Genomic DNA, 23,691 nt, shown 5'->3' with positions numbered 1-23,691 from the left:
ACTTAGCCTTGGCTCATATTCAATATCTGTCAGAATTTGTCTTCGTATTTGATAGATTTAAGTAGAAGTCTGAACCTCAGCACCTTACATTTCCACATGGCTTCATTATGAGCCCTCCCCCCTCTCAGCTGGAAAGGAGAGTTTGTGTTCAGAATTTCGTATTTGCAGGTTCACCAAGGCAGTAGCAAAATTTCATTCTCCAATTAAAGCTTCTGTGGCCATCTGGAAGCTGAATTTTTTTGGTTGAACTAGAAGACCAGCCTTTGTAACTAGTGGATGCTTCCTCATTTTCTTTTCTTTCTATCTTGGTTGTATCCCAATTCTTCTCATACTAGGGAAATTAAATGACATCACCTAAATGTCTGTCAGTCCCATTAAATATTAATTGGACAGAAGAGATTCATTCAGGAAAAGTCATTGTGGCAAAGGCCTCATAGCTTCAAAAGTAACCATCTTCACTTGCAAAAGACACCATCTGCTGGTGGCTATGAGTAGTAGATGGCAAAAGATGATAAAATCCTTCCATCTCTTTTAAGAGCTCATTCTACAAAATCTGTATCCACTTTTCATGCTGATGGAAATAGTTTCGAGGAACTTTGCAAACCAGCACACTGGGCATCTCTCCACTCTCTCACAAAATATTCCAATGTGGATATCCCAACTTCCTCAGGTAGAGCGTTTAGTCATCAGGTTCTACAGTCTGCTATACTTCCGTGATCTATATGCGTCTGTTTTCTTCCTCCCTTTCTTGGTTTTGGCTAGCTTGCCAACTCCTAATAGTCTAAGCCAGACTGATGAATTACCTGTATATGAGAATAAGACAATGTTGACCTTGCCTGTAAATTTTCTTTTTATAATAGGGAATCCATCAGTCTGTATATTTTTCACGCCTTTTGTTAATATGTGTGTTAACTTCCATTGTTTAAAATCCAATAACAATTTTATCTCCTGGGCTTGTGGCACAATTCCAGGAGATATATACACACACACACACATATGTTTATATGTATGTGTCTAATATATGTGGGGGGGGGAGGGGCGGGAGCAGTTTGGGAGTAAAACTTATACCCAGTGAGTTGCTTCTGTGGGTTCCTGGAGGTGTGATTATCCTATAGTCCATTTTAGATTGATGGATTCCCTGTTATAAGATGCATTTAAAAGCCAAGGGAAAAATCTGATTTCCCACAAAATATAGGAAAGTCTGCTTTAGCAATCAGGTTCCTGCAAATGTCCATAGGCTGTATACTGCTCTTATTCATAGTCTGTTCCTATGATATCATGTCATCAGTCTGAAGATCAATTTTTTTTAATACACATCTGTTTCAGCTGTAGTGGGGGGAGGAGAGGGGTAAGCTAGATTGTTAGGAATGAGTTGGGTGGGAAATCTTACATTTTGCATAGTTGTGATTATTTGTGAAGGAGAGAGTTTTAAGTTTTGTTGGGCATTTATTAGTAGGGTAATGAGTGAATTCAGCTTTTATTAAGGTCATTTAATTGATGAATGAATGTTCCCTTTTCACAGGGACAAGAAAAAAGACAAAGAAAACAAAGAAAAGGTCAAGGAAAAAGAAAAGGTCAAAGAAAAGGACAAGGAACGAGACAGGGAGAAGGAGAGAGACAGAGATAAAGAAAAAGAGAGGGAGCGGGACAGAGACAAAGAGAGAAACAGGGACAAGGATAGGGACAGAGATAAAGAAAAAGACAGAGACAAAGACCGAGAGAGGGACAGAGACAAAGAAAAGGAGAGAAACAAAGACCGGGAAAGGGTCAAAGATAGGGACAGGGAGAAGGACAAGGATAGGGAGAAGGACAGGAACAAGGACAAGGATAGGGACAAGGAGAAGGAGGTAGTCCGGGACAAGAAGGAAACAGACTTGGCGAAAGAGGGGGAAAGGGACAAGGAAAAGGATCCAGAGAAAGAGGGGGACAGGGAGAAGGTTAAGGAGAAGGATAGGGAGAAAGACAGAGAGAAGAAGGAGGGTGACAAGGAAAAGGACAAAGACAAGGAAGGGGACAAAGAAAAAGAACGGGAAAGAGAAAAAGAGAGATCCAAAGAGAGTGATGATAAAAAGAAAAAAGAGAAGAGATCCAGAACACCTCCCAGAAGCTACAGTTCCCTAAGAAGATCTCGTAGCACCAGCAGGTTTGATTCTGTTTGATAATTTTGCTATTCTATTTCTTAACGTTTCAGTATAATGAGAATATGTAACCTGCATAAATCCTTAATACAATGCATCGGTGTTGCAGTGTCATTTAGTAATAAGATAGAATTTAATTTTCTGTGACACTATTCTCTCTAAATTGATTCTGGGGAGGAAACCTTGAAGCTCTGTTCCTCTGTCTTTTTTGTTTCCATTCAGAAATTATTAACGTGTTTTATTTCAGGGAAAGCAACATTTACTGCATTTAGCTTTAGGATATAAATATCAACAGGAAGTTTGGGGGCTTTTGTGTCCCATATGAGATTAATATAGAACAGGACTGGCAAAAGTTGGTTTCAGATTTAGCCTCCAACTCTGTCCTTCAGATAATTGTGCAGTATTCTCTGTCAGCACAATAGTTAGCTCTTTTTTTCTGAGGTGGTTGCCTGCACTGAGCCATACTCTTGGGACGCGCCTATATTGTACACTGGACTCCTCCTCTTGAGGTAGCATGCATACTCCCTTGTCCCACCAACCGTTTGGGCTTCAGGTTATATAGTTCTTCAGTTACTTCCAGCCAGCAGAGCCTCTGGTTGTAGTTGCATTGTTCTCTCCAGCTGCACTCTAAATGTTTTTAGCATTGTAATATTTGCGATTTGTCTTATTCTACTTAGCTTATAATGTAGGTTAGTAAAATTAGTGTGAATTTGCATTGTGCAATTTAAACCCCTTATTTTATTTTCGTAATTGTGCCAAGGGCATCTTCCTTTGGAACTGAGGACTAATACCTCTCAGTACAGTAACTGGCTTCAGTAGTGTCCTTTTGTGTAATGCCAATATGTACATGGCAGACTCACACAATGTCTCCTATACTTTAGTGAAGCTTGCCTATCTGGGACGTTCTCTATAGTGCCACTTTCTCCTGAAGAGATCAGAGGGATTGATAGTCCAATTTTTGGTAATTTCTGATAGTGTGGCTCAGAAGGACTCTCTATACACGTCAGAAGCAGGCCCTTCTCTTCTGATGAAGGTCAAGTTGAATATGAATTCCAAAGTGCAGAAAGAGACCGGTGCAGTTCAGGGGCTAAGAAGAGTCAAAAAGGGGAAGAAATATCACTCTTCTGAATTCTGTACATTGGACACATTGAAAGACCATCAATATTGAAATATTTCTTTGTGCCAAAAAACCACATCTTCCTCTATCTCAGTACTTGAAAGGCTCTGAGGATGCTGCTGGTGTAAGGCAAATCTCAGAGCCTTCCCCAGACTTCTCTATCCAAATAAGCAGGGAACCGACTCCAATTATGAACTTGCAGAAATTCCTCTTTGAAACAAGCCTCTAAGTTCTGTGGACTGCCATTTTGGAGGGAGCCTGAGAGTCATCATCATTTCCATGAGAACGTCCAACTTCCTCCCTTGTTTCTGTCAAATTTGACTCTGGGAATAATGGTGTAGGCTACTGCATCTGGATCCAGAGTGGTCTTCACTCAGTGAAGGATCCCTTTCAGACTATCACCTAGCCTTCTGGTTCTTTGCACCGTGGTGTTAAGAGCTACTATTTAGGTTGGCCACGAGGGAGCATATAGTAAGGAGCTGAGTCTTTTGTAAACAGGAATTAAAGACCGTTTTGCATTCAGGGTGTCAGAAATGAGATCAAATAAAAATCCAGTAGATCCTGAGAATTAAAGAATTAGTAGCCAAATATCTTAAAAGGTCAGAATAAATCCCTGACACAAAACTGAATGTTCAGCCAGGTGATCTTATCTTTTATAGGTCTGTTTGTGTTTTGTGGTGTTTAATGAAAACATGGATAAAGGTATTACCACTTTCTCTTTTCAGAAAGAGAGAATGTAGTGTTAGTTTCCATGGTGTAGACATACTCTGTCGGCATAGCTCTGTAGTGAAGACATAGCCTACACCAACATATGGAGTTTTTCTGTCAGCATAGGAACACTACCTTCCCAAATGACATTAGCTACACCAACAGAAGTGTTATTCTGTCAACATATAGCTCTGTCTACGCTGGGGGTAATGTTGGCATAGCTCCTTTGGTCCCCCTTACGGATGTAGCTATGCTGATATAATTTTCAACTGTAGACCAATCCTTAGTGTAGAATCATAGATATGTAGGACTGGAAGGGACCTTCAGAAGTTATCTTGTCCAGCCCCCTTTGCTGCAGCAGAACTAAATATGCCTCAATTATCCCTGAGAGGTGTTTGTCTAACCTGTTCTTAAAAACCTCCAATGATGGGGATTCCACAACCTCCCTTGGAAGCCTGTGTCAGTGCTTAACTAGTATTATAGTTAGAAAGTTTTTCCTAACATCTAAACTAAATCTCCCTTTCTGGGGATTAAGCCAATTGGTCTCCATGTCTGAGGATAGGGCAAGAAGTAATCAGTTAACGTCCTCTTTATAACAGCCCTTAACATATTTGATGATTGTAATCAGGTCCTTCCTCAGTCTTTCTTTTTTTTTTTTTTTTCCCCCCCCCCCCCAAAATAAACATTTCCATTTTTTTAATCTTCCTATATCATGTTTTCTAAACCTTTTATCATATTTGTTGCTGACCTCTGGATCTCTCCAATTTTCCACATCTTGCTTGAAAGATGCCCAAAACTGTGGTGCCCAAAACTGGATACATCAGTCTAACAGAGGCCTCATCAATATTGAGTAGTGCAGGAAAATGACCTCCCATGTCTTACATACAACACTCCTGTCAGTACAACCCAGAATATTATTTGTATTTGTGCACTTGATTTTTCCTTCCTAAGTGTAGTACTTCGTACTTGTCTTTATTGAGTTTCATCTTGTTAAATTGGAAAACTGGTCTGAAATCACCATTTTGAATTCTAATCTTGTCCTCTAAAGTGCTTGCAACACCTCCCAACTTGGTGTCATCCACAAATTTTATGTGCATACTCCATTATCCAAGTCATTTAATGAAAATATTGAATAGTACTGGATTGAGGACAGACCCCTGTGAGACCCCACCAGATGCATCCTCCCAGTTTGACAGCAAGTCATTGATAACTTTCTTGAGTAGAGCCTTTCAACCAATTATGCATGCACCTTTATAATAACTTCATTTAGACTGTGTTCTGTAGTTGGCCTATGAGAATGTCATGCAGGAACATGTCAAAAGACTTACTAAAATCAAAATATATGACATATACAGCTTCCTCATTATTCATTAGGCCAGTAATCCTGTTAAAGAATGAAATTAATTAGATTAATTTGGCATTATTTGTTCTTGATAAATCTATGTTGGCTATTCCTTATTACCATATTATCTCCTACGTGCTTACAAATAGATTGTTTCATGATTTGTTCCAGTATCTTTCTAGCTATTAAAGATAGGCTAACTGGTCTATAACTCCCTGTGTCCTTTTTATTCCTATTTTTAAAGAAAGGTATTGTGTTTGCCATTTCCCAGTCTTCTGAGACTTCACATCCATGAGTCTCAAAAATAGTTGCTAATGGTTTTGAGACTGCTAGTTCTTTAAGGTACCCTAGGGTGAAGTTTATCATTCCCTACCAATTTGAATACATCTAATTTATCTCAATATTTTTTAATCTGTTCTTTATGTATTTTGGCTTGGGTTCCTTCCCCCTTGTTCTTAACACAATTAATGTTAACTATCTGATCATGATTGACCTTTCTAGTGAAGACTAAAGCAAAATAAGCATTTAACACCTCAGCCTTCTTGATGTCATCCATTATGTGCTCTCCTTTCCTGCTAAGTAATAGACCTATACTTTCCTTTGTCTTTCTATTGCTCCTTATGTATTTATAGAACCTCTTATGTCCCCTGGTGGGTGTAATATATTTTGTGCCTTAGCTTTACTGATTTTGTCCTACAAGCTTGTGCTTTTCTTTTGTACTCATCCTTAGCAATGTGTCCATGTTTCTTCTTCTTTTTGTAGGCTTCCTTTTTTGATTTTCAGGTCATTAAAGAGAACCTGATGGAGCCATATTGGCCTCTTACAAAGGAAAGATCAAAAGAATAGTGCCAAGATAGTTTTCTATTGTGCCTTTAATGTTGTCTCTTTGAGAAACTCCCAGCTCTCCTGAACTCAATTTCCCTTAGATTTTCTTCCCATGGGGGACACAGAGCTCTATTCAGACTGGTCACTAGGGGGTTAGAGTAATGAGGTAAAGAGGTGTTATTACTACTATAAATTGCATTAGTGCAGAGGCCCCCAAACTGTGGGGAGGAACTTCGGGGGGGGTGGGGGGTGTGGCTGAGCCTCTGCCAGCCCCCATGGGGCAGAGAGGAAGCACCACGCAGCCCCCACCTCTGCTTCAGCCCTGCCCCCCAGCTGCAGCCCCAGCCTCAGCTTCCAGCTGCGGCCCCAGGTCTTGTGCCCAGCTCCTGGCCGCATCCGGCACCCACACCCTACTCCTGGCCAATTTGGGCCCCAGCTCCGAGCCCTGGCCCCATTCGTAGCCCCAGGCCCTGCAGCTGCAGCTCCAGCCCCCACCCTGGCCACGGCTTGGGCCCCAGCCCAGCTCACGGCCCTGACTGAAGCTTTGGCCCCACTCCCTGGCCTGGTTCCCAATTGCGGCACCTGGGGGGAAGGCAGACCGGGTAAAGTGGGGGCGCAACCCCAAAGTTTGGGGACCATTGCATTAATGAGACTATTGCTGAGTTCAGTTTTGGTGTCCACATTTTAAAAAGAATGTTGACAAATTGGAAAGGGTTCAGAAACAAGCTGCAAGAATGATTTGTCATCTGTAGTACAGCAAGAAGCTAAAGAGGCATAGTCTATTTCATTTATCCAAGAGAAGGTTAAGAAATGTCTTGACCACAGTCTGTAAGTACATATATAGGGAGAAGGCTTCTGATAGTAGAGGACTATCATAACAAGATTCAATGGCTGGAAGCTGAAGCTAGACAAATTCAGACTAGAAATGAGGTACATATTTTTAATAGACAAAATAATTAACAATAGGAATAATTTACCTAGAGGTTAGGGATCTGTAACAGGAGTGGGTAAGTAAGCTTCTGTGGCCAGCAATGTGCAGGAGGTCAGACTAAATGATCACAGTGGTCCCCTCTGACTTTAAAGACTATGAAGTATGTGGTGGATTCTCTGTCACTTAAAGTCTTAAAATCCAGACTGGAGGTCTTTCTAAAAGATCTTCTGTAGCTCAGTCAGAAGTTATGGCCTTGTTGCAGGGATCACTTGGTGAAATTACATGTCCTGTATAGCTGCAGGTCAGATTAGATCATCGAAAAGATCCCTTCTGGCCCTTAAGATCTATGAACCTATATAACCACTGCTGTATGAATCATCCCTGAAAGTTAAGGAAATGTATGTAATAAGTTGTTTGGCATCAAACTACTAAAACTTCTGGGACTCTTAACTACATTGCTCTGAAGCCAAAGATTCTGGATTAGCTGAGAAGATGGGGACACTAGAGATGTAAATATCAGTTACAAAAGGTAACTGTTTAAACTATTAAAATGATATTAGTTAACTGTTTAACCGATATATTTTTGTTGTGTCCATTGTCCCGTGTCCCGTTCCCTCACCCCCATCCCACCACCACACCCCATCCTTTCCCCTCAACCCCCATGTAGCACCCCCAGCCTGGCTCTGCAGGGGACCCCAGTCTCGGACTAGTCTCTGGTGTTCCGCAGCGCCTGCACCCGAGCCTCAGCCTCCTCTGGCAGCAGCGCAGCCACCTCCACTGTGGCTCAAGGCCATCACCATGGAGACGGAGAGCACACTCTGTCAGTTAATCCCTGCGCTGCCGGTTAACCGATAAGTATTAGTCTTACTGTTAAGACTAATACTTAACAGTTAACCGTTAAGTATTTTACATCCCATTGGGACACCTGAGAGTAAATTTTTTACTATTGCATTACCAAACCAATATGGGAAGACCTGAAGTTTACTAGAAAAACTGAGATGGTTTTCAAAGACACTTTTCTATACTAGGGACGATTAATCATGCAAGGTCGGTGATCTTATTTCAGCTGAGTAACCTACCTGATAAACTAAATTTGATTTTATTTTGGCGTTGAAGCTTTGGGAAGCTAAAATTAAAAATAATGGGCCAATATTCTTTGCCTGTTTGATTATCACTGTTAACATTTTATAAATACTCTCATTCTTGAACATACAAGATGTAGTATTATATTAATTGTTATTAAAAACATAAGAATGGCCACGCTGGGTCAGATCAATGGTCCATCTAGCCCAGTATCTTGTCTTCAGACAGGGACTGGTGTCATATGTTTTAGAGGGAATGAACAGAATAATCACTTGATAATTGCCCTAATCTTCTGTCATGCAGTCCCAGCTTCTTGCATTCAGAGGTTTAAAAGGAAATGTAAATATGGATTTTTTATATACAGAATTTATTACACTGTGGGAATATATTACAGTTGCCTTGATGTCACATCTTACCTGTGCTCTTTATCTTCACTTTTTGATCTGTCCTATTTTTCTCTTCGAGTTTGATGGCTCCTCTGAAATTTCTCAAATGAATTATGACACAATTTCCTGTTCTGAAAAATGCCAACAGAAAGGGGGCATCCATTTTGATAGAATTTATATTCTAATTTAATATAAAATTATTTTTAGATCTAGTTAATTTATTCTTGCTTTATTTTAATGCCTAGTTCATTGTACCTGCAGTCAGTGGGAGTTATGAATACTCAGCAATATACAGGATCTGATCCTAGAATAGCAACCTCAGTAACTAGCAAAAAAAAAAAAAAAACCTCTACCAAACTCCTATTTAAATAAAATGTTAAGAATCTGACTTACATCTGAATTTCTTGTTTTTGTTGGATTTTGTCAGGTTTTAACTTTACCATACAACTTTTTGTCCTATCTTTTTTTACACATCATTGTTTGTTCAGGATAGTATGTCATCCTTAGAGCAGTAAAAATAATAGAAATGTTTTAATCCATGTTAACATTTTCCCTGTCATGATTTACAACAAACACTTCTGGGACCGATGCTGCAAGGAGCTGGGCCCTCTGGCTCTGATCCCACAAAGCACTTAAGCTCATATTCAAGTTAAAATACATTAGTCCTATTGAAGTGGCCCTACTCACATGCTTACACTTTGTGCACATACCTAAGTGCTTTCTTTGAGGGCCAGAGGATTCAGCATCTTTTACAAATGAGCTTCAGATCACTGTAAAGAATGCAGCTCCATGAAAGGTTAATGTTAGTGGTGTTATCAACTCCTGTAGAGGAAATTTAGATCTCCAAACTCAAGACAAGACTATTAAAAAGCTTTTTTCCATTACTCCTTTAAAATGTGTGTGTTTGTAATTCTTAAATCTGTGTTCTAGTAATAGTTTATCTTTCATTATTCATCAAGTCAACTGATAATTTAAAGATTCATGTTTAATAGTAACAGCTTTTCTGTTTATGTAGGGACATTTCTTATATTGTAAACCCCTCAGAGGAGAGACCATAGATAAAATCCTGGCCCCACTGAGATCAGTAGCTTCTAGTACAATGAGGACCTCATCCTGGGCTTTATTATAATGACAATAATAATAAATTCAACTCTAGCAGGTTCCCATTATCATTCAGTATAAGTAGGGTATTTGAGGTAAGAAGGTAAATTTATTCCCTTGTTACAGAACATGTTATAAAAGAAATCTGAAGAAGCATAATCTCCCTCTGCTACTTCCTTCTGCCATGCCTCCTCCCACAAAACTCTCACATACACAAAGCCTAAAATTTCTTAACTTGTATTATTCATATACAGTCAGTGAGGCATACAATTAGTATTGGCCAACATGTTGCAGGACATACAGTGTCAACCCAGCTGTCAAGCCATAGAATAATGTTAGGAACCATCTGTTTTCTTATGCCATTGTTTAATTTATCATTTATCTTCATTGCCTAATTTTAAACCTCTTGGTCTTACAGAGAAAGGCGTAAGAGGAGGAGTAGAAGTCCTTCCAAGTCCCCAAAAACATCCAAAACATCAAAGAGAAAGTCCTCTCGGTCTCCCTCACCAAGGAGGTGTGTGGGATTTATATGTGCAGTTTTAATATTTTGATAGTAATTCTAGATCTAATCGGAGATTAAGGGAATCAAACTGCAGTTACTTACCTGCAAATCAGTGAATTACTTCAGTCAGTTGTTCATAACAAAAAGATTGTGAATTTATTTTTCCAAGTTCTAGTAGCTATTAAACAAAAGAGAAAATGATGGAAAAAACCTTAAATGTGTGAGAAGTTATTTCCAGATCAATATGAGAGACTTGGGAGTGTAAAATAAAATACCTTTTTAAAAATGGATGTAGGTATATAATTCAGTACTTAATAATTTTTGCATGTTTGTTGGTAAGGTACATGTAGACTGGCTTATTTTTTTAGCATCTTTTGATAAGTCATATATGTATTCAATTAGAAATACTTCTTATCACTATTATTTGACATGAAAAGATATTTCCTTTCAATAAATTCCACCACCTCTACATCTTCACAGTCTTTTAGAAATACTCTACCTGGCTGATTCAGAAGATATACTTTTAAAAATAAGAAGTTGCTGAATTAAATGGTCTCTTACGTAGGAGCCACAAGTTGAAACACATTAGTTACAGTTCAGTACTGAAAATTAGAGGTTTTAAGAATTACAGCTTTCTGTCGATAACTTTTTAGAATTCAGTTGGTTTACTCAGTTACTGAATGTCTAAAAACTTTCTTAAGCAGAAATAAGAAGGACAAAAAGAGAGAGAAAGAAAGGGATTCAAATAATGAAAGAAAAGAGAGAGAGCGATCCACGTCCAAGAAAAAGAGTAGCAAAGAAAAAGATGGGAAGGAGAAGTCTGACAAAACCACCACTACACGGAAGGTATGCACTTCTGAACAAGTGATGAGCAGGAAAGTGACCATGCAGTAGAGTTTGATTCTTGACAAAATCTGTCCTTTCTGTCTTCATTCTTTGCCATTTTGGAACTTGGTATAGTTCCTGCCAGCAAGAGACAGTATATGCGCCAATAAAAAAGTGACTTCAACATATCCGTTAGACTAGGTCTCCCTGATTGAATCTTCCCAGGTCTTCAGCAGCTTGAGTGGGTAGGTAAGGGAGAAATGAGTGGGGTGGAAACATAGGGTGAGGAGTGGGCTGGCTGCCAATTTGAGGAACCAGGGGGCACATTGTACTTCCCTTTCACAGTGCTGCCTCCCTCCCTGGTTCTCTGGGGTGAAAGGCTGGCTAGAGACCTCTACAAGGAGCAAAACTGGAGAAGCAGGCTCAGTAGCTGTGTTGGGAACAGAGGTATATGGCTATTTTTAGCAAAAATAAAGTGTTTATACCAAGGTTGCCTTGTAATCTGTTTAATTTTGACGTTTCAAAAGTAGCCTGTCCTTGAGTGAGCTGTAATTGTGGCTATTTAACTATAGAAGTAAAAAAGCGAGACTGCCAGCATCACATTTAAAAACGGACTGATTTTTAATTTTCTTCCACAAACTTAAATAATTTTTTTCCCCAAGAATTACCATGCACATGTAGTGAATGAACAGAAATTGTGGTAAAATATTTAACCATTAGAACTAGAAATAGAGAAATTAGTCCTGCTTTAAGTGGAAAACTTAGCAAAGTCTTAACTATGAAGTTGCGTGTGATATCTCCCTAGTATTCTTGTTCTGTTTTATTTTGCTTTTGAATAAATGTATACACCAAAATATTATTCTTTAAAGCCAAGTTTTCCAGAAGTGACTGGTGTTTTTTGGGTGCCTCAATTTCTGGGTGCCCAACTTCAGATGCCCTTAAAGGGGCCAGATTTTCAGAGGCGGTTGAGCACCTACCTCCTCTTAAAGCTGTCTCGGGTTTAAGCTGTCTCAGGTTGGGGATCCAGAAATGGAAACACGCAAAGTCTCCAGTCACTTTTGAAAATCTTGGCCTTATAAAGAATATTGTTGTTGCAAAAATGTAACTTTTTAACATTTTTGGTAGGACAAAGATCACACTAAAGAAGATCCAAATTCTGAAATTAACAAGGCAGTAGACAACAAAGATACACAAAGGACAGATGAAGTCAAACTACAACAAAATGGGAACTGTCAACCAAATGAAGAAAACCTCTCCGTTAAAATGGAAGAGGTATAAAGTAATTAATGGACCTCTGACTCAACTGTGGAGTGAATCCAAAGCTTTTTATTTCCCTGAAGGAGGAAGAAAACATCAAAGCAATCTACTGAACAGGTTGATATGTACTAGTAGCTCTTCCAATTCTTGTGATAGCTTTGTTGTCTTCTTGCTGAAAAGCAAGAAAGACCACGGACCAGTAATACATACCATGATAAAGGCAGATGCCATCAGAACTATTCATCTGTGAGAATCCATGCATTTCCATGATGGCTGTACTTATTTGTATGTTAACTTTTGCCAAGAACTGTTTCAAATACGTGGAAATTGAAAGACGTAAACCTGTATAAGCTGAAGGTATGCATTGGAAGTTGTTAAAATATTGCTAGTTAATGAATTTTGTATTGTTTTTCCTTGGTTTGTTTGTTTTTTTTTAAACTTAAGTGTGTACTGTTTTGATTATGTGCTTGGAAATGGTGCAAAAATGTACACACTTTCCCTTGTTGTAAATGACAGCTATGGAAAAAGGGGTTTTTATTTTAATACACAATTTTACCGTTATTGTGTTAAATGCCCAGTGACTATAAGTTTTCATTTGCTCGCTGCTTGAGATTCATTTTTCTTATTTAAAGTCATTTTCTTATTGGTATCCCTAAAATGAATATTTTTTTTAATAGTAGTTGAACATGCATGCTACTGTTCTATGAGTAGTAGGAACAACCACCATATTGTAGATAATAGTTTAGCTTACTGGGTTTCTTCCCCCTCTCCTGCCCCCAAAAGTGAGCACATCTGTCTAGTAGTATCGGAACTTCTGGTTTTGGTTCACACCATATTGCAGTGTGTCTGTTCAGCTGCAAATGATACAGGTGCCATTATGAAAATCAATACTTCTGTTTTTAAAATAGGATATGGGAGCACAAGCTGAAGCTTTAGTGCCTTCTTAAAATGTGGTATACTATTTTCTGGAACTTTATATGTCCTATTAATTTTTAATTATATCTTGCATAATCTCGATGGCTATTCTACCAATACCACACCAGTAGATGAGAATGTGAGTGGTTAGTCAGAAAAGCTGTGCTTGGTTCACTTGATACAAGATTGAAGCTCCATTTTTAAGAAGAGATTTATAAATGAATGCAAAACTGCAGTTTGGGGACCACCATACTGTGTAGTATGGTAGCTGAATACAGAGCAATCTCTAATTTCACTTAAATCAAAGGGAGCCCTTTAAACTTTTTCTGTACATTGGATGGCCTTAATCATTACCTCTCAATTATCTTCTCTAATTGGTTGTGTGACATGAAAGGAATTGTATGCAAAGTTTGTTTGAAAAGAATAGTGGTTGAATGTACATTGGAGTTATATGATAGAGATTCTATGTCATTCTTGGATCCATTCTTTGTGGAGAAAGCGTATGACTTGAGAGAATGATACACTGCAAATATTTTGTCGAGTAAAAATGTGACTTGTGCTCTCTGAAGTAATCTCATCATTGTAAAATTTCTTAAAAGTCATACCTTTAAAACTTATTTAATACTAAAATCAAGTAGACTTATTTTTAATACAACTTAATACAATCAAATGACTTAATTGCCTTATCTCATGGGAAGAGTTATTTCTATCAGTTTAAAAAGCTGAGTAGCATATTAGTTAGTTGCTTTCCATTTGATTTTCCTTTATGCAGTTAATACTTACAGAAGCCTAAGTGTTTTATGGGGAATGAAAAGTTGCCCGCTTTCTAAGGTAGTGAAACCCAGTTTGATTGTGCAGCTGCTTACTCTCTCTTTATTTTTGTTAGGATTTGAAGTTTCTTGCCACTGTGTACCATTAAAACTATAGAAAATGCTTTACTATGTAAAGTATTGACGGTCATTTTTGTGATGTTTAAGCCACATGCAGTTGGCTGGTGAACAGCTTATTCCAATAAAAGAATGATAAATCTGTATACTTATAGAAAGACTGTGAAGGATCGTGTCTTGCAACAACAGCTGTCTTATTTATGTGTAAGTAGCATAGAGCAAAGATTGTTTGTATACTTGTTATCTTTGGTACCATTTCACTAATAAAGTTAAGTATTTTAGAGGGAAGTTTTTGCTTATATATACATTTGAAAAGAACAGTCTTAGTTGATTACTCATCTTTTTCTCAGGGGGTTGCTTTGATTTGGAAAGTGCATGCCAATAAAATATATATAGCATTAAGAAAATTAGCTTTTATAAGAAAAGTCAAGTGGTCTCCACACGGCGCTTCATACTTCAGATGTTAACATTTATTTTTATTTCTATTGGTTGTTTTTCTTTTTAGCATTCTGAAATTGCACAGCTCTATAATATGATAGAGAAATTCATAAAAGATTAGCTATGGTTGTCTAGGAACAATGGTTTGAAAAGTTGAAAATTTGCAGCAGCAGAGTAGCAGAGCACATGTTCTTCCATAGTTCCGCATATTCTCTTGTACTGCAGGATTTTTCCTAGAAGCATAATAGCTTTTTCTCTCTCTCTTTCTCAGAAAAAAATAGAATGTTGTTTTCTTACAAACCCCATTTTTTTTCTGTTTGCTTTGTAAATATTTTTCATTTCTATTTTCAGTTTTTCTTTAAAAGAATTTTTATATTTTATTACTCCATTTTCCCTTCTCCCCAAAAGCTCACCACCAGGGAACTAGACTCATCCAAGAACAGTGCCTCTGCAGTATTTATAAGGCTGCTGCTTAGTAATGCGGTACATGCCCTGCTCCCCAAGGATCATGTACATCAACTATTCAACATGCAGTCTCCACTAAAGGACCAGCGTCTTCTTTATAGCAAGGTTGCATGCTGAGCTGCCATGTCACATTGCCATTTTATTATCAGTCTGTAAACTAGCTAAAACTGTGTGAAGTAAATGTTTTCAAGAACAACATATTTAATAAGGAATAGATTAATATTTTAAATAGTTTCATCTGAATCAACATGAACTGTAGCTGCAAGTGTTGGTGAATCAGTTTTTTAAAGGGCTTTTCCTACTCTGAAAAGAGACTGTAAAAATGGCATCTTTTTACCCAACAAATCTGAATGTTTATTCAGAGTTATCAGCTAACAGTAGTGAGTAAAATTATTTTTACAATTTATTCTTATGGGGTGATGCAGCTAAGAAAAAGTGAGCTGGATTCCATTTCAAGATTGTTTTCAGAGTTCTAATTACAGGGCTTGGCATTTACCTCTGTGTAAATCAATTTAGGTAAACAGGATACACAGATGTTATGAAGTATATAATTTTGTCTATAAACTTTTATGGATGATGAGAGTATTAAGGAAGGGGAAAGAAGATCCTAGATCTTATATTTCCATGTCATTTTTCAGGGTAGAACTCCTAAATTCAAAATTTCATCCCTTATGCAAAAATTCATGTGGTGTTGATCTCTTGTGGGACTGAAAGATTTGAATTTCAGTACTTTTTGTCTAAGAAAACAATAAACAAAGGTCAAATGGTTGGTTGAAAAAAAAATTGCTCACATATATGTTCTCTCCAGAATGCATTCATTTTTTCCATTCATTTAAATAATAATTAAAAGCCGGTAACTTCTCCTCCAAAAGGCAAAAACATATCTTCTACTTAGATGTTAGAACTGAAATATCTGCTTTTTTTGTTTTTGTTCAGGTTATAATGAAATAGGATTATAGATAACTCATTTTTATTTTGCTAGTCTTTTTTTACAAAAGTTGATAAAATCATAATTGTCTGTTGTAGAGGTTAGCCTGAAAATTGGGTTTCAACAGTATAAATTAGGAACCATTTTTAAGTATCTTAACTACTACAAGTCTGGGTATATGATGGACCTGATCCTCTAGTTTTACATCAGTGCAGCTATTGATTTCATTGCATTTTCAACCAAGTTAAAATGGGAGTGACACAAAAGTAACAGTGATTAATTGGACCCAGTGGATCTGATCCTGCAATCTTGACTCTGGTAAAACTCCTATTAAAATCAGCAGATGCTTATTTGAGAAAGATGCAGTTTTCCTCCTCAAAATATGGGGAATGGATAGTTGAAATTCATAGACATGTTTGTTTGTTTTACATTAAGGGCTTGTCTACACTTAATTCTTTAGCGGCACAGGTGAGCCACTGAAGCTGCGCTGCTGTATCATGTAAATGTAGAAACTACTTACGCTGACGGGAGGGATTCTCCCCTCAGCGTAGGTAATCCACTTCCCCAAGAGACCGTATCTAGATCAACGGAAGAATTCTGTCAAACTGGCACTGTGAGATGGGGACTTAGGTTGGCTTAGCTATGTCGTTCAGTGGTGTGGTTTTTTCACGTCTCTGAGCAATTTAGTTATTCTGACCTAATATCTAGTGTAGACCAGACATAAATCTTACAGGCAATTTACCTTCAGATGGGAATTATTTGCTTAATATGTAATCAAGAAAAAAGCTGTCAGCTTCCATCTAGTGTTTATTGTATATTGAAAATTAAAAGTAAAGCATTATTTAAATGTAATTTTGTGTAAGATAGGCATCCCCTCAGTCAGAATTCTTTTGTATACAGTATTTATGTCCTATTTCAAATCCAACAAAAAGGAGACTTGTCAGGTTTTCTGCATAGGTCATGCTGCCCTAGGCATCTATCATACTTACATGGCCACCATCCCCACAGAATCTGAGCACATCAGTGTATGGTTTTTTCTTCACTCCATTCCATATTCAACAATTGAATAAACTGGTTTTAAGATGTGTAGGCTACCTTTCCCCCAGTGCATTTTTTACATTCAGTATAAAACACGTTATCAATTGTATTTCTCACAGACTGTTTTGAAATGATGAATTCTACAGTCTAAGAAGGTGAAAAAGAGCTTTGTCCTAATAAAGTTTGACTATTTTGTGACTATTGGGCCTACTGCAGGATTAAACTGCCTAGTAAAAATGGACTTTAGCTGCTTGCTTGTTTTCTGCTTTAGAAATCTTTATCCTACAATTATTTCTGATAACACTTGGCCTGTTTTGATTGTATGTTGTTTTAAAGAGTCAGTTTAGTGCCACCTTTTGACAGAGGTGGACACTGAAGTCTTTTGATCACAAAATAAGTACCATCCTGGCACCAGTAGTACAATCTTCCTCACACTGCGTGGTTGATGTGCCTCTCACCTGACCTGAAAGGACTGCCGTTAGCAACAGTAAGAAGGTAGCTTAGTCTCACCATCCATTCAGCTGTTAGAGTCACTTCTGAGATTGCCAACTCAAGGGTGCCAATTGAGAGTGGCTTTTAGGATATGGAAAATTCTCCCAGACAATAATTCATAACTCACAAGTCACTGGATTTTCAGTCAGTGATTAATGAATTTGGCCTTGAACTGCTGAGTTAAGGTAAGGTGACATCAATTCTGTGACCCAGGCAATTTTCGTTTAATCAGAGCTGTGTTGATTTGAAACACAGTTTTATCACTTTCCTTGGTTTCTGGTTTGGCCATATTTTCTTATTATTTCAGTTTTGCCCTATTTCTTTTGCCAATTGAATGTCAAATGTTTTTAAAAGTACTTCTATACCTGAATTTTTTCCCTCTAGGAATGGAAGAAAAAATTGCTCTGCTTTTGATTCTTGATTCATCATACTGACAACATTAATTTCTTGATAATTGTTTTGTTTTTCTATACATTTATATTTCAACCCTATTTGAAATCCACAAACAAACCATCTATCTAATTTATTTATTTAGGCCTTTCTGTCAATTGTTTGCTGTAGTATCATAGAATGATATAGAAAATGTGGAGTTAGAAGGGACGTGGGGCTGGACTAGAGGTCATCGATTCCAGCCCCATGCTGAGGCAGGACTAAGTACCTAAAAGCTTACCTGCTGCAGAGATCTAGATTTGTGCTAATTCTGTGTCCATGCTGAGCATTTCATGAATTGCTGAAAAATTGCCATTTCACAGATTCATAACTCCCACTATTATTTAAACAAACAACCTGGTGGTGAAGCACTGGAGATAGGTGGTTATGCACAGTTTATTTCATTAATCATCAGCAGATCCTTTCCCTCTTCTCTAGATCCCTATGGTGCAGAGCCTCTCCTTTACATTTTGCACAGCATCTAGCACCACAGGCTCCCTGATCTGATTGGGGACTTGGAACCACTGTAATAAAAGTTGTTGTTAATAATTTCCCTTATCATAATACTAGATATTTCTGATCATAAAGATATAGGCTTTTTTAGTTTATTTAAACATTTATCCAAAATTGTTGCGTGTGGGTTATGTATATTTGTGTGCTAATAAAACATTACAAAATAGTACAAATAAAGAAATGTCAAATGCTACTCCTATTATGTTGCTATTTTTGTAAATAAAATAAGTTCTAAGGTTTTTTGGTTTATATGTGTCTTGGAAACTCTGTCACCTAACCCGGTCTGGTTTTAGTGAAAAGATTTATCTGCTCGTTGGATAGCCACCATGGCACATTGCTCAGCTTTCTGAAGCACTTCTTTGTTCCTTCAGGCTGCATCTACACCGGAGAATTGAATGGCTGGTAACTGAACTTGGGCTAGAATCTGAGAGTGTATTACAGGAGTTGGGATGAGGGTGGGGGCTCAAAGAATGTTTAACACACCAATATTCTCTAGTGGAGGCCTCAGAGTGCTAAAGGATCCCAAGAGGCTGGTTGGGAGGTTATTTGTCTCTAACAGTTCCACCAAGGATATTCTTCCTTTAAAACAAAAGAGGTGAAAACCAGATCCATTGAAGTCAATGGCAAAACTCCCATTTTCTTAAATACGGTCAGAATTTCACCCAAGTTATTTAGTACTAACAATAAATAACATCAATTCATTGTGGATGTAATTTTTCAAATGTATTTGAGAGTCTATGGGAGTTAGGCACCTCACTTGTGCAGGCACTTTGTAAATCCCAGTAAGTGCTTATCTGCATCTTTTCATGCCTATTTTTGAAAACCTGGCTCTGAGTGACTTAGAAGCACAAGTCCAACTTGTTTTCCTATGTCACTTAGACACTTTTGAAAATCCTTCCCTATGCCAATAAAAATCTTGCCTTATTGGTTTTGAAAGCTGCCCTCTTTGTGGAACATTTCCTGGCTGGTCTGACTCCAACTCTTCCTGCTTTAGTTGACCCCAGCCTTCTAATCAGTTATCTGGGTGCTTGTGCTTCGTTGTGAAGAGACTGCATTTCTCTCCTCTGAAGGGTGAAAGGGGAAAAAATCCTGTTCATGTGAGAAATAAACTGATGCTTCAGCATGGGGCTCAGATCATGTCCTGCTTGTTTGAACAAAGTGCTGTATTGCTTCATTAAATAAGATTAATTTAAGCAAAGTTTTTTTTTTTTTTTTTTTTTTTTTTTTTTTTTTTAAAGTCAAGGACAAATAGGGGAATGGCTGAGTGGACAGGGAGTGTCTTAAAAATCAGATATTCCTCTTGCTTTTAACTTTTTGGCAGAAGTATATTATTTTTTGAGAGAGACAGACTCTGGAAGAAACGCTTGTCGGTTTAAATCAAATTGGATCAATATTTTAAAGAGTTGATCCACTCTACTTGATACTTTCACTTTTCTGCTCTTTATAGCAGAGTGATAGTCGGAAGTTCAAAGCGAATCTAGTATTCCATGTGGAACATGCCCCCTGAACTGTTTAATCTTATACTTTCATTAGATTTATTTTACTGTGCTAGCCATCAAGACTAACATTTTTTCATATTGTCCAGATGTTTTTAAAGGGATCATTCATTAGTTTACCAAGTTTAATTTAAAAGTATTTTGCTCTTGTAAAATTCAGGAAACTTGCCTTTCTGCTATGTTAGCATTTTTTCCTATTTGTGTTTAGCTATGGAACATCATACTCCCACTCCTAAAGCAGTTCAGCAATAAGCAGCTCCATAAACCATATCGTTAAAATGCATGCAGCTGAACTGGAAGTTCTGAGATTAAATTAACTGCCTTGTATATCACTAGAACTCAGCACAGGAAATAACATTGAGAAGAGATGTGTTAAGGTGTGTTTTGCATGAGCAGAAACAGATGTGAAGCCCAGACCCACTTTTTTGTTAGTGTTTTAAGCTGTTCACTCTAGATCCCATTGATTGTTTGTCTTGGGAAGGTTATTTTTGTGTGGTCTGTTAGGGGGACAAGAAAGATGGATTATACCTTCTTTTTGTTTAACCCCACTAAAAGCCTAAGGGCTTGATATGTATTAGACTACTATTCCTTTTAGCCAAATTTCATTTCACTTCACAATGGAAGCCCTTATGATCAGAGAGTGACCCCACTCCTGAAGTTACGCTGTTGTCATTTGGCTGCTTAAGATAGTAACTTAAACATGCTCAGTCTCAAAGAGGGGTGGAAAGATGGCCATATACTTAAGGTGCAAGCTCGGGGTGCAGGAGATGGTGTGTACTTTCATTTCTCACAGACTTGCTGTGTGAGCTTGGGTAAGTCATTTAAATACTCAGTGCCTCATTTTTCTGCATAACAGGGATCTGCATGATCAGGAGAATCTGCATAACAGGAAGACCATACTTATCTTGTTTCAGGGGGATGTTGCAAAGCTTAATTTATTAATGTTTGAAAATTGCTTTCAGATGTTGAGATGAAAGGTGCTATAGCAAGGCCATGAAATATAGGTAAAATGTTAGAAGCAGACGTCTCTGCCTCACTGTTGTGCTTGGAATAAAAGATTGCAGAGGTTCAAATTCATGGTGACTCATAAGATTCCCCCTTGATCATTCTTACATAAGTTTTAACTGTAGCTAGGGAATTAATTAAATTGAGTTCATGGCTAAAAGTTGGAAATCCTACTTGTTTCTTTCAGGATCTTCCTTGTCAGTCTGCCTCAAATGGTGTATCTACCTCTCTGCAGAGAATTACCACAGCAATCTCCCAACAGCAACCTGGCAAGACTAGCATACTGTTCTTCAACTAGTTTATTTGCTGGCTACCACATTCACTTTTTTTTTTTTTTAAATAACTTTGCATTTAAAAAGCAATTAGCAGCTGTAGCTCTCAGTGCTTACAAAGTTGGATAAGTAGCAGTAGCTCCATTTTACCAATAGAGAAGGTGAGGCACAGAGGGGTGTATAACTGCCTTGCCCAAGGCCATACAGCAAACCAGTGTCAGGGGTGCAATTTGAATGCAGATCTGATTCCCAGGTGCATGCACCAGTCCAAAGTGGACAGGTTTAGTGACCAACATACTGCTGGCACAACTGTGAAATCTTATACTTAGGTAACTCTGAAAGAAGCATTAGAAACACTTTAATATTTAAACTGATGAAGCTCTAAATAGTGTGTGACTAGCCTTCGAGAAAGACTGCCTCTCTCCCCTTTATAAACGACCACAGCTGTGATCAGCAAAGGCACTGATGGTAGATCCTCCTCACTATCAAACAGGAGGCATTTTCCATAAGGGCTGTAAGTCTCTGCAGTGCCCTCCCAGATTGATCTGAAATAGCCTAATTATTGATTTTAGGGAAATGTTGCTGGGTCCATCTATTTCACTGGGCCTTTAAGATTGGTAGAGGAGTGAGGCATTGGCTCAAGTGTGAGGGGATATCCACCCCACACTTACCCTGAAGGTGTTAATGGAGGCCAGGTGGGCCAATTAACCTATTAGGCTGAAAGCTGAGAAGAAAGACCTAATTAGGGGCAGCTCACCTGTGCAGGGACAGATGGCGATTCTATAAAGCCAGGGAGCTGAAAGCAGGAAGGGGGCTGCAGTTAGGTAGTCTGTAGTCACTCCCTGAGAAGAGGGAGGAGGGGTTGGAGCTAGTATACCCAGAGAAAAGGGGGGACCCAGAGGAATAGAAAACAGCCCAGGGAGTAAGCAGCAAGGTTGGGGACTGAACAGACCTTGGCTGCATGTCGTAGGGGCTCTGGGCTGGAAGCTGGAGTAGAGGCTAGGCCTGGGCGTGGGTTCCCTTACCAACCACTGAAGGAGTGGCACCGGAGGCAGTGAATTGGAAGACTACATAGAAATTGCTGAACAAAAGACTTTGAAATACCCCAGAAGGGGGGGAATGCTGAGTGATCTGGCTGGAGGGCTGAGTCATGAAGAGAATGCTGTGGTTCCTGGAGTGAGAGGGACTGCAGACCAGAGAGAGATGGAGTGACGATGTGCAACTGTGCGTGTCGACCTGATGAACTAATCCCCAGAGCAGCCAGGAGGAGGCTCCAGACTAGCGGTGAGTGGTGCATCCTGTCATACAGGGATTAATATTTGATTATGAGCTGCTGCTTGATGTAACAGATTGATTGAACTGTGGTTTTGTTTTTAAATGGCTACCAGGGCACTCCGAGCCTAAATAGATGCTTTTTGTTCTAAATCAAAAGAAAATAGCATATGTACTCATGTCAATCATGTAGACTTTATTCAGTCCTCGAGTGCAATGGGAGTTTTGCCTGAGTAAGGATTAAATAAGGACTGCAGGATTTTATTCCACCTGAACAACACTAGACATAGTGGCGTGCTATGTCACAATAGGTAATGCTCTGCCACACAGGCATCGGAACTAGTTCCAAAGCTGCTAGATGCAGGGTGCATTGGAAAGGCAGCGTACATAAGTCGGGATAGATGGAAAAGAGAATTTTGTGTTGTCTGTCTGCCATGCTTCTCCTTGTGGTTGGTGCAACCTTCCACAGCCTGTGCTGCCAATCGATGCTTTCTCTTCCTTCAAATCTTGCCTTCAGATACATTTCTTCTTTGAAATCTTCCAATCATAAAAATAAAATCTTAGTAATCGAGATCTGATGCTCTATACAATTTGTTTTCTGTAGAAATAAGGGCTACCCCACCAAAGCAACGTTCCCTGCCTTTTGCATACAGCTATTTTCCCTCCACTCACTCCCATCCCTACCTACCAGGATCAGTTAATATAATGGTCCAAATTAAACTATTCACAATGTGTTCCCTATACTGCTACATACAAACAATGGTAGTGGCTAGTCTGAATAGAATGTGCTATGGTCAGAGTGAAGGTCACAACAACTGTGGGCCTTTGAGGAGACATAAAGCAGAATACGAGGGGAAAGCCTTGGGGTTTGAAGGGTTGCACTGCAGAATAATGACCAAAAGGTGCTCGGGTAATACGCATCATTTTAAAAAAAATTAGACCAATGGAGGCACAAACAACTAACTCAGACTTTGAGCTATGTCCTGACCTCACGCTCATTCTCCGCATCCCAACGATTCATACATGATTGGTGGAAATACTTACGGACAGGAATGCCACTTCAGAGCAGGAGTGCCATGTTGCCCAAGTGGGGACAAGACATTGGCCCCATGCCCCCTGGTTAGCTCTGGGCCAGTTGGCTGACAGAGAGGTGGAGGTGAAGAGAGAGGATAGAGGTGTGAGCACATGTTGCTGTTGGAGGGAATAGGGCCAAGCATAGCCTGACTTGTGGTTAGGCTTGGGATAAACCTGGGAATGAGGTTGTAGTGGGGCTGAAGGAGCAGTCTAGACCAGTCGTTCTCAAGTAGGGTATACAAAGGTCTTCTG

General features: G+C 38.7%; 1 protein-coding gene across 7 annotated transcripts in view; it reads left to right on the top strand.

The window, feature by feature from the left end:
* Positions 1 to 18,734, top strand: part of SREK1 (splicing regulatory glutamic acid and lysine rich protein 1) — a 53,213-nt gene extending 34,479 nt beyond the window's left edge. For 2 of the 7 annotated variants that reach the window (XM_067568965.1, XM_067568967.1), the window contains exons 9-12: positions 1,523 to 2,143; positions 10,050 to 10,145; positions 10,835 to 10,979; positions 12,084 to 18,732. In XM_067568965.1, the coding sequence (XP_067425066.1) occupies positions 1,523 to 2,143; positions 10,050 to 10,145; positions 10,835 to 10,979; positions 12,084 to 12,236 (1,015 nt within the window). In that variant the 3' untranslated portion in view covers positions 12,237 to 18,732. Of the gene's footprint in view, positions 1 to 1,522; positions 2,144 to 10,049; positions 10,146 to 10,834; positions 10,980 to 12,083 lie in introns of all 7 variants that reach the window. The other 5 variants (XM_067568966.1, XM_067568968.1, XM_067568971.1 and 2 more) reach the window with 3 other exon arrangements.
* Positions 18,735 to 23,691: the final 4,957 nt, after the last annotated feature.

The sequence above is a fragment of the Emydura macquarii genome, unplaced genomic scaffold, assembly GCF_026122565.2.
Source record: "Emydura macquarii macquarii isolate MOO-44397 ecotype Brisbane River unplaced genomic scaffold, CSIRO-AGI_Emac_v2 contig_2897, whole genome shotgun sequence".
In the NCBI taxonomy this organism is placed as follows: domain Eukaryota; kingdom Metazoa; phylum Chordata; order Testudines; family Chelidae; genus Emydura; species Emydura macquarii.
The sequence above is the reverse complement of the archived record's forward strand: the minus strand, read 5'-3'. Positions and strand labels throughout refer to the sequence as shown.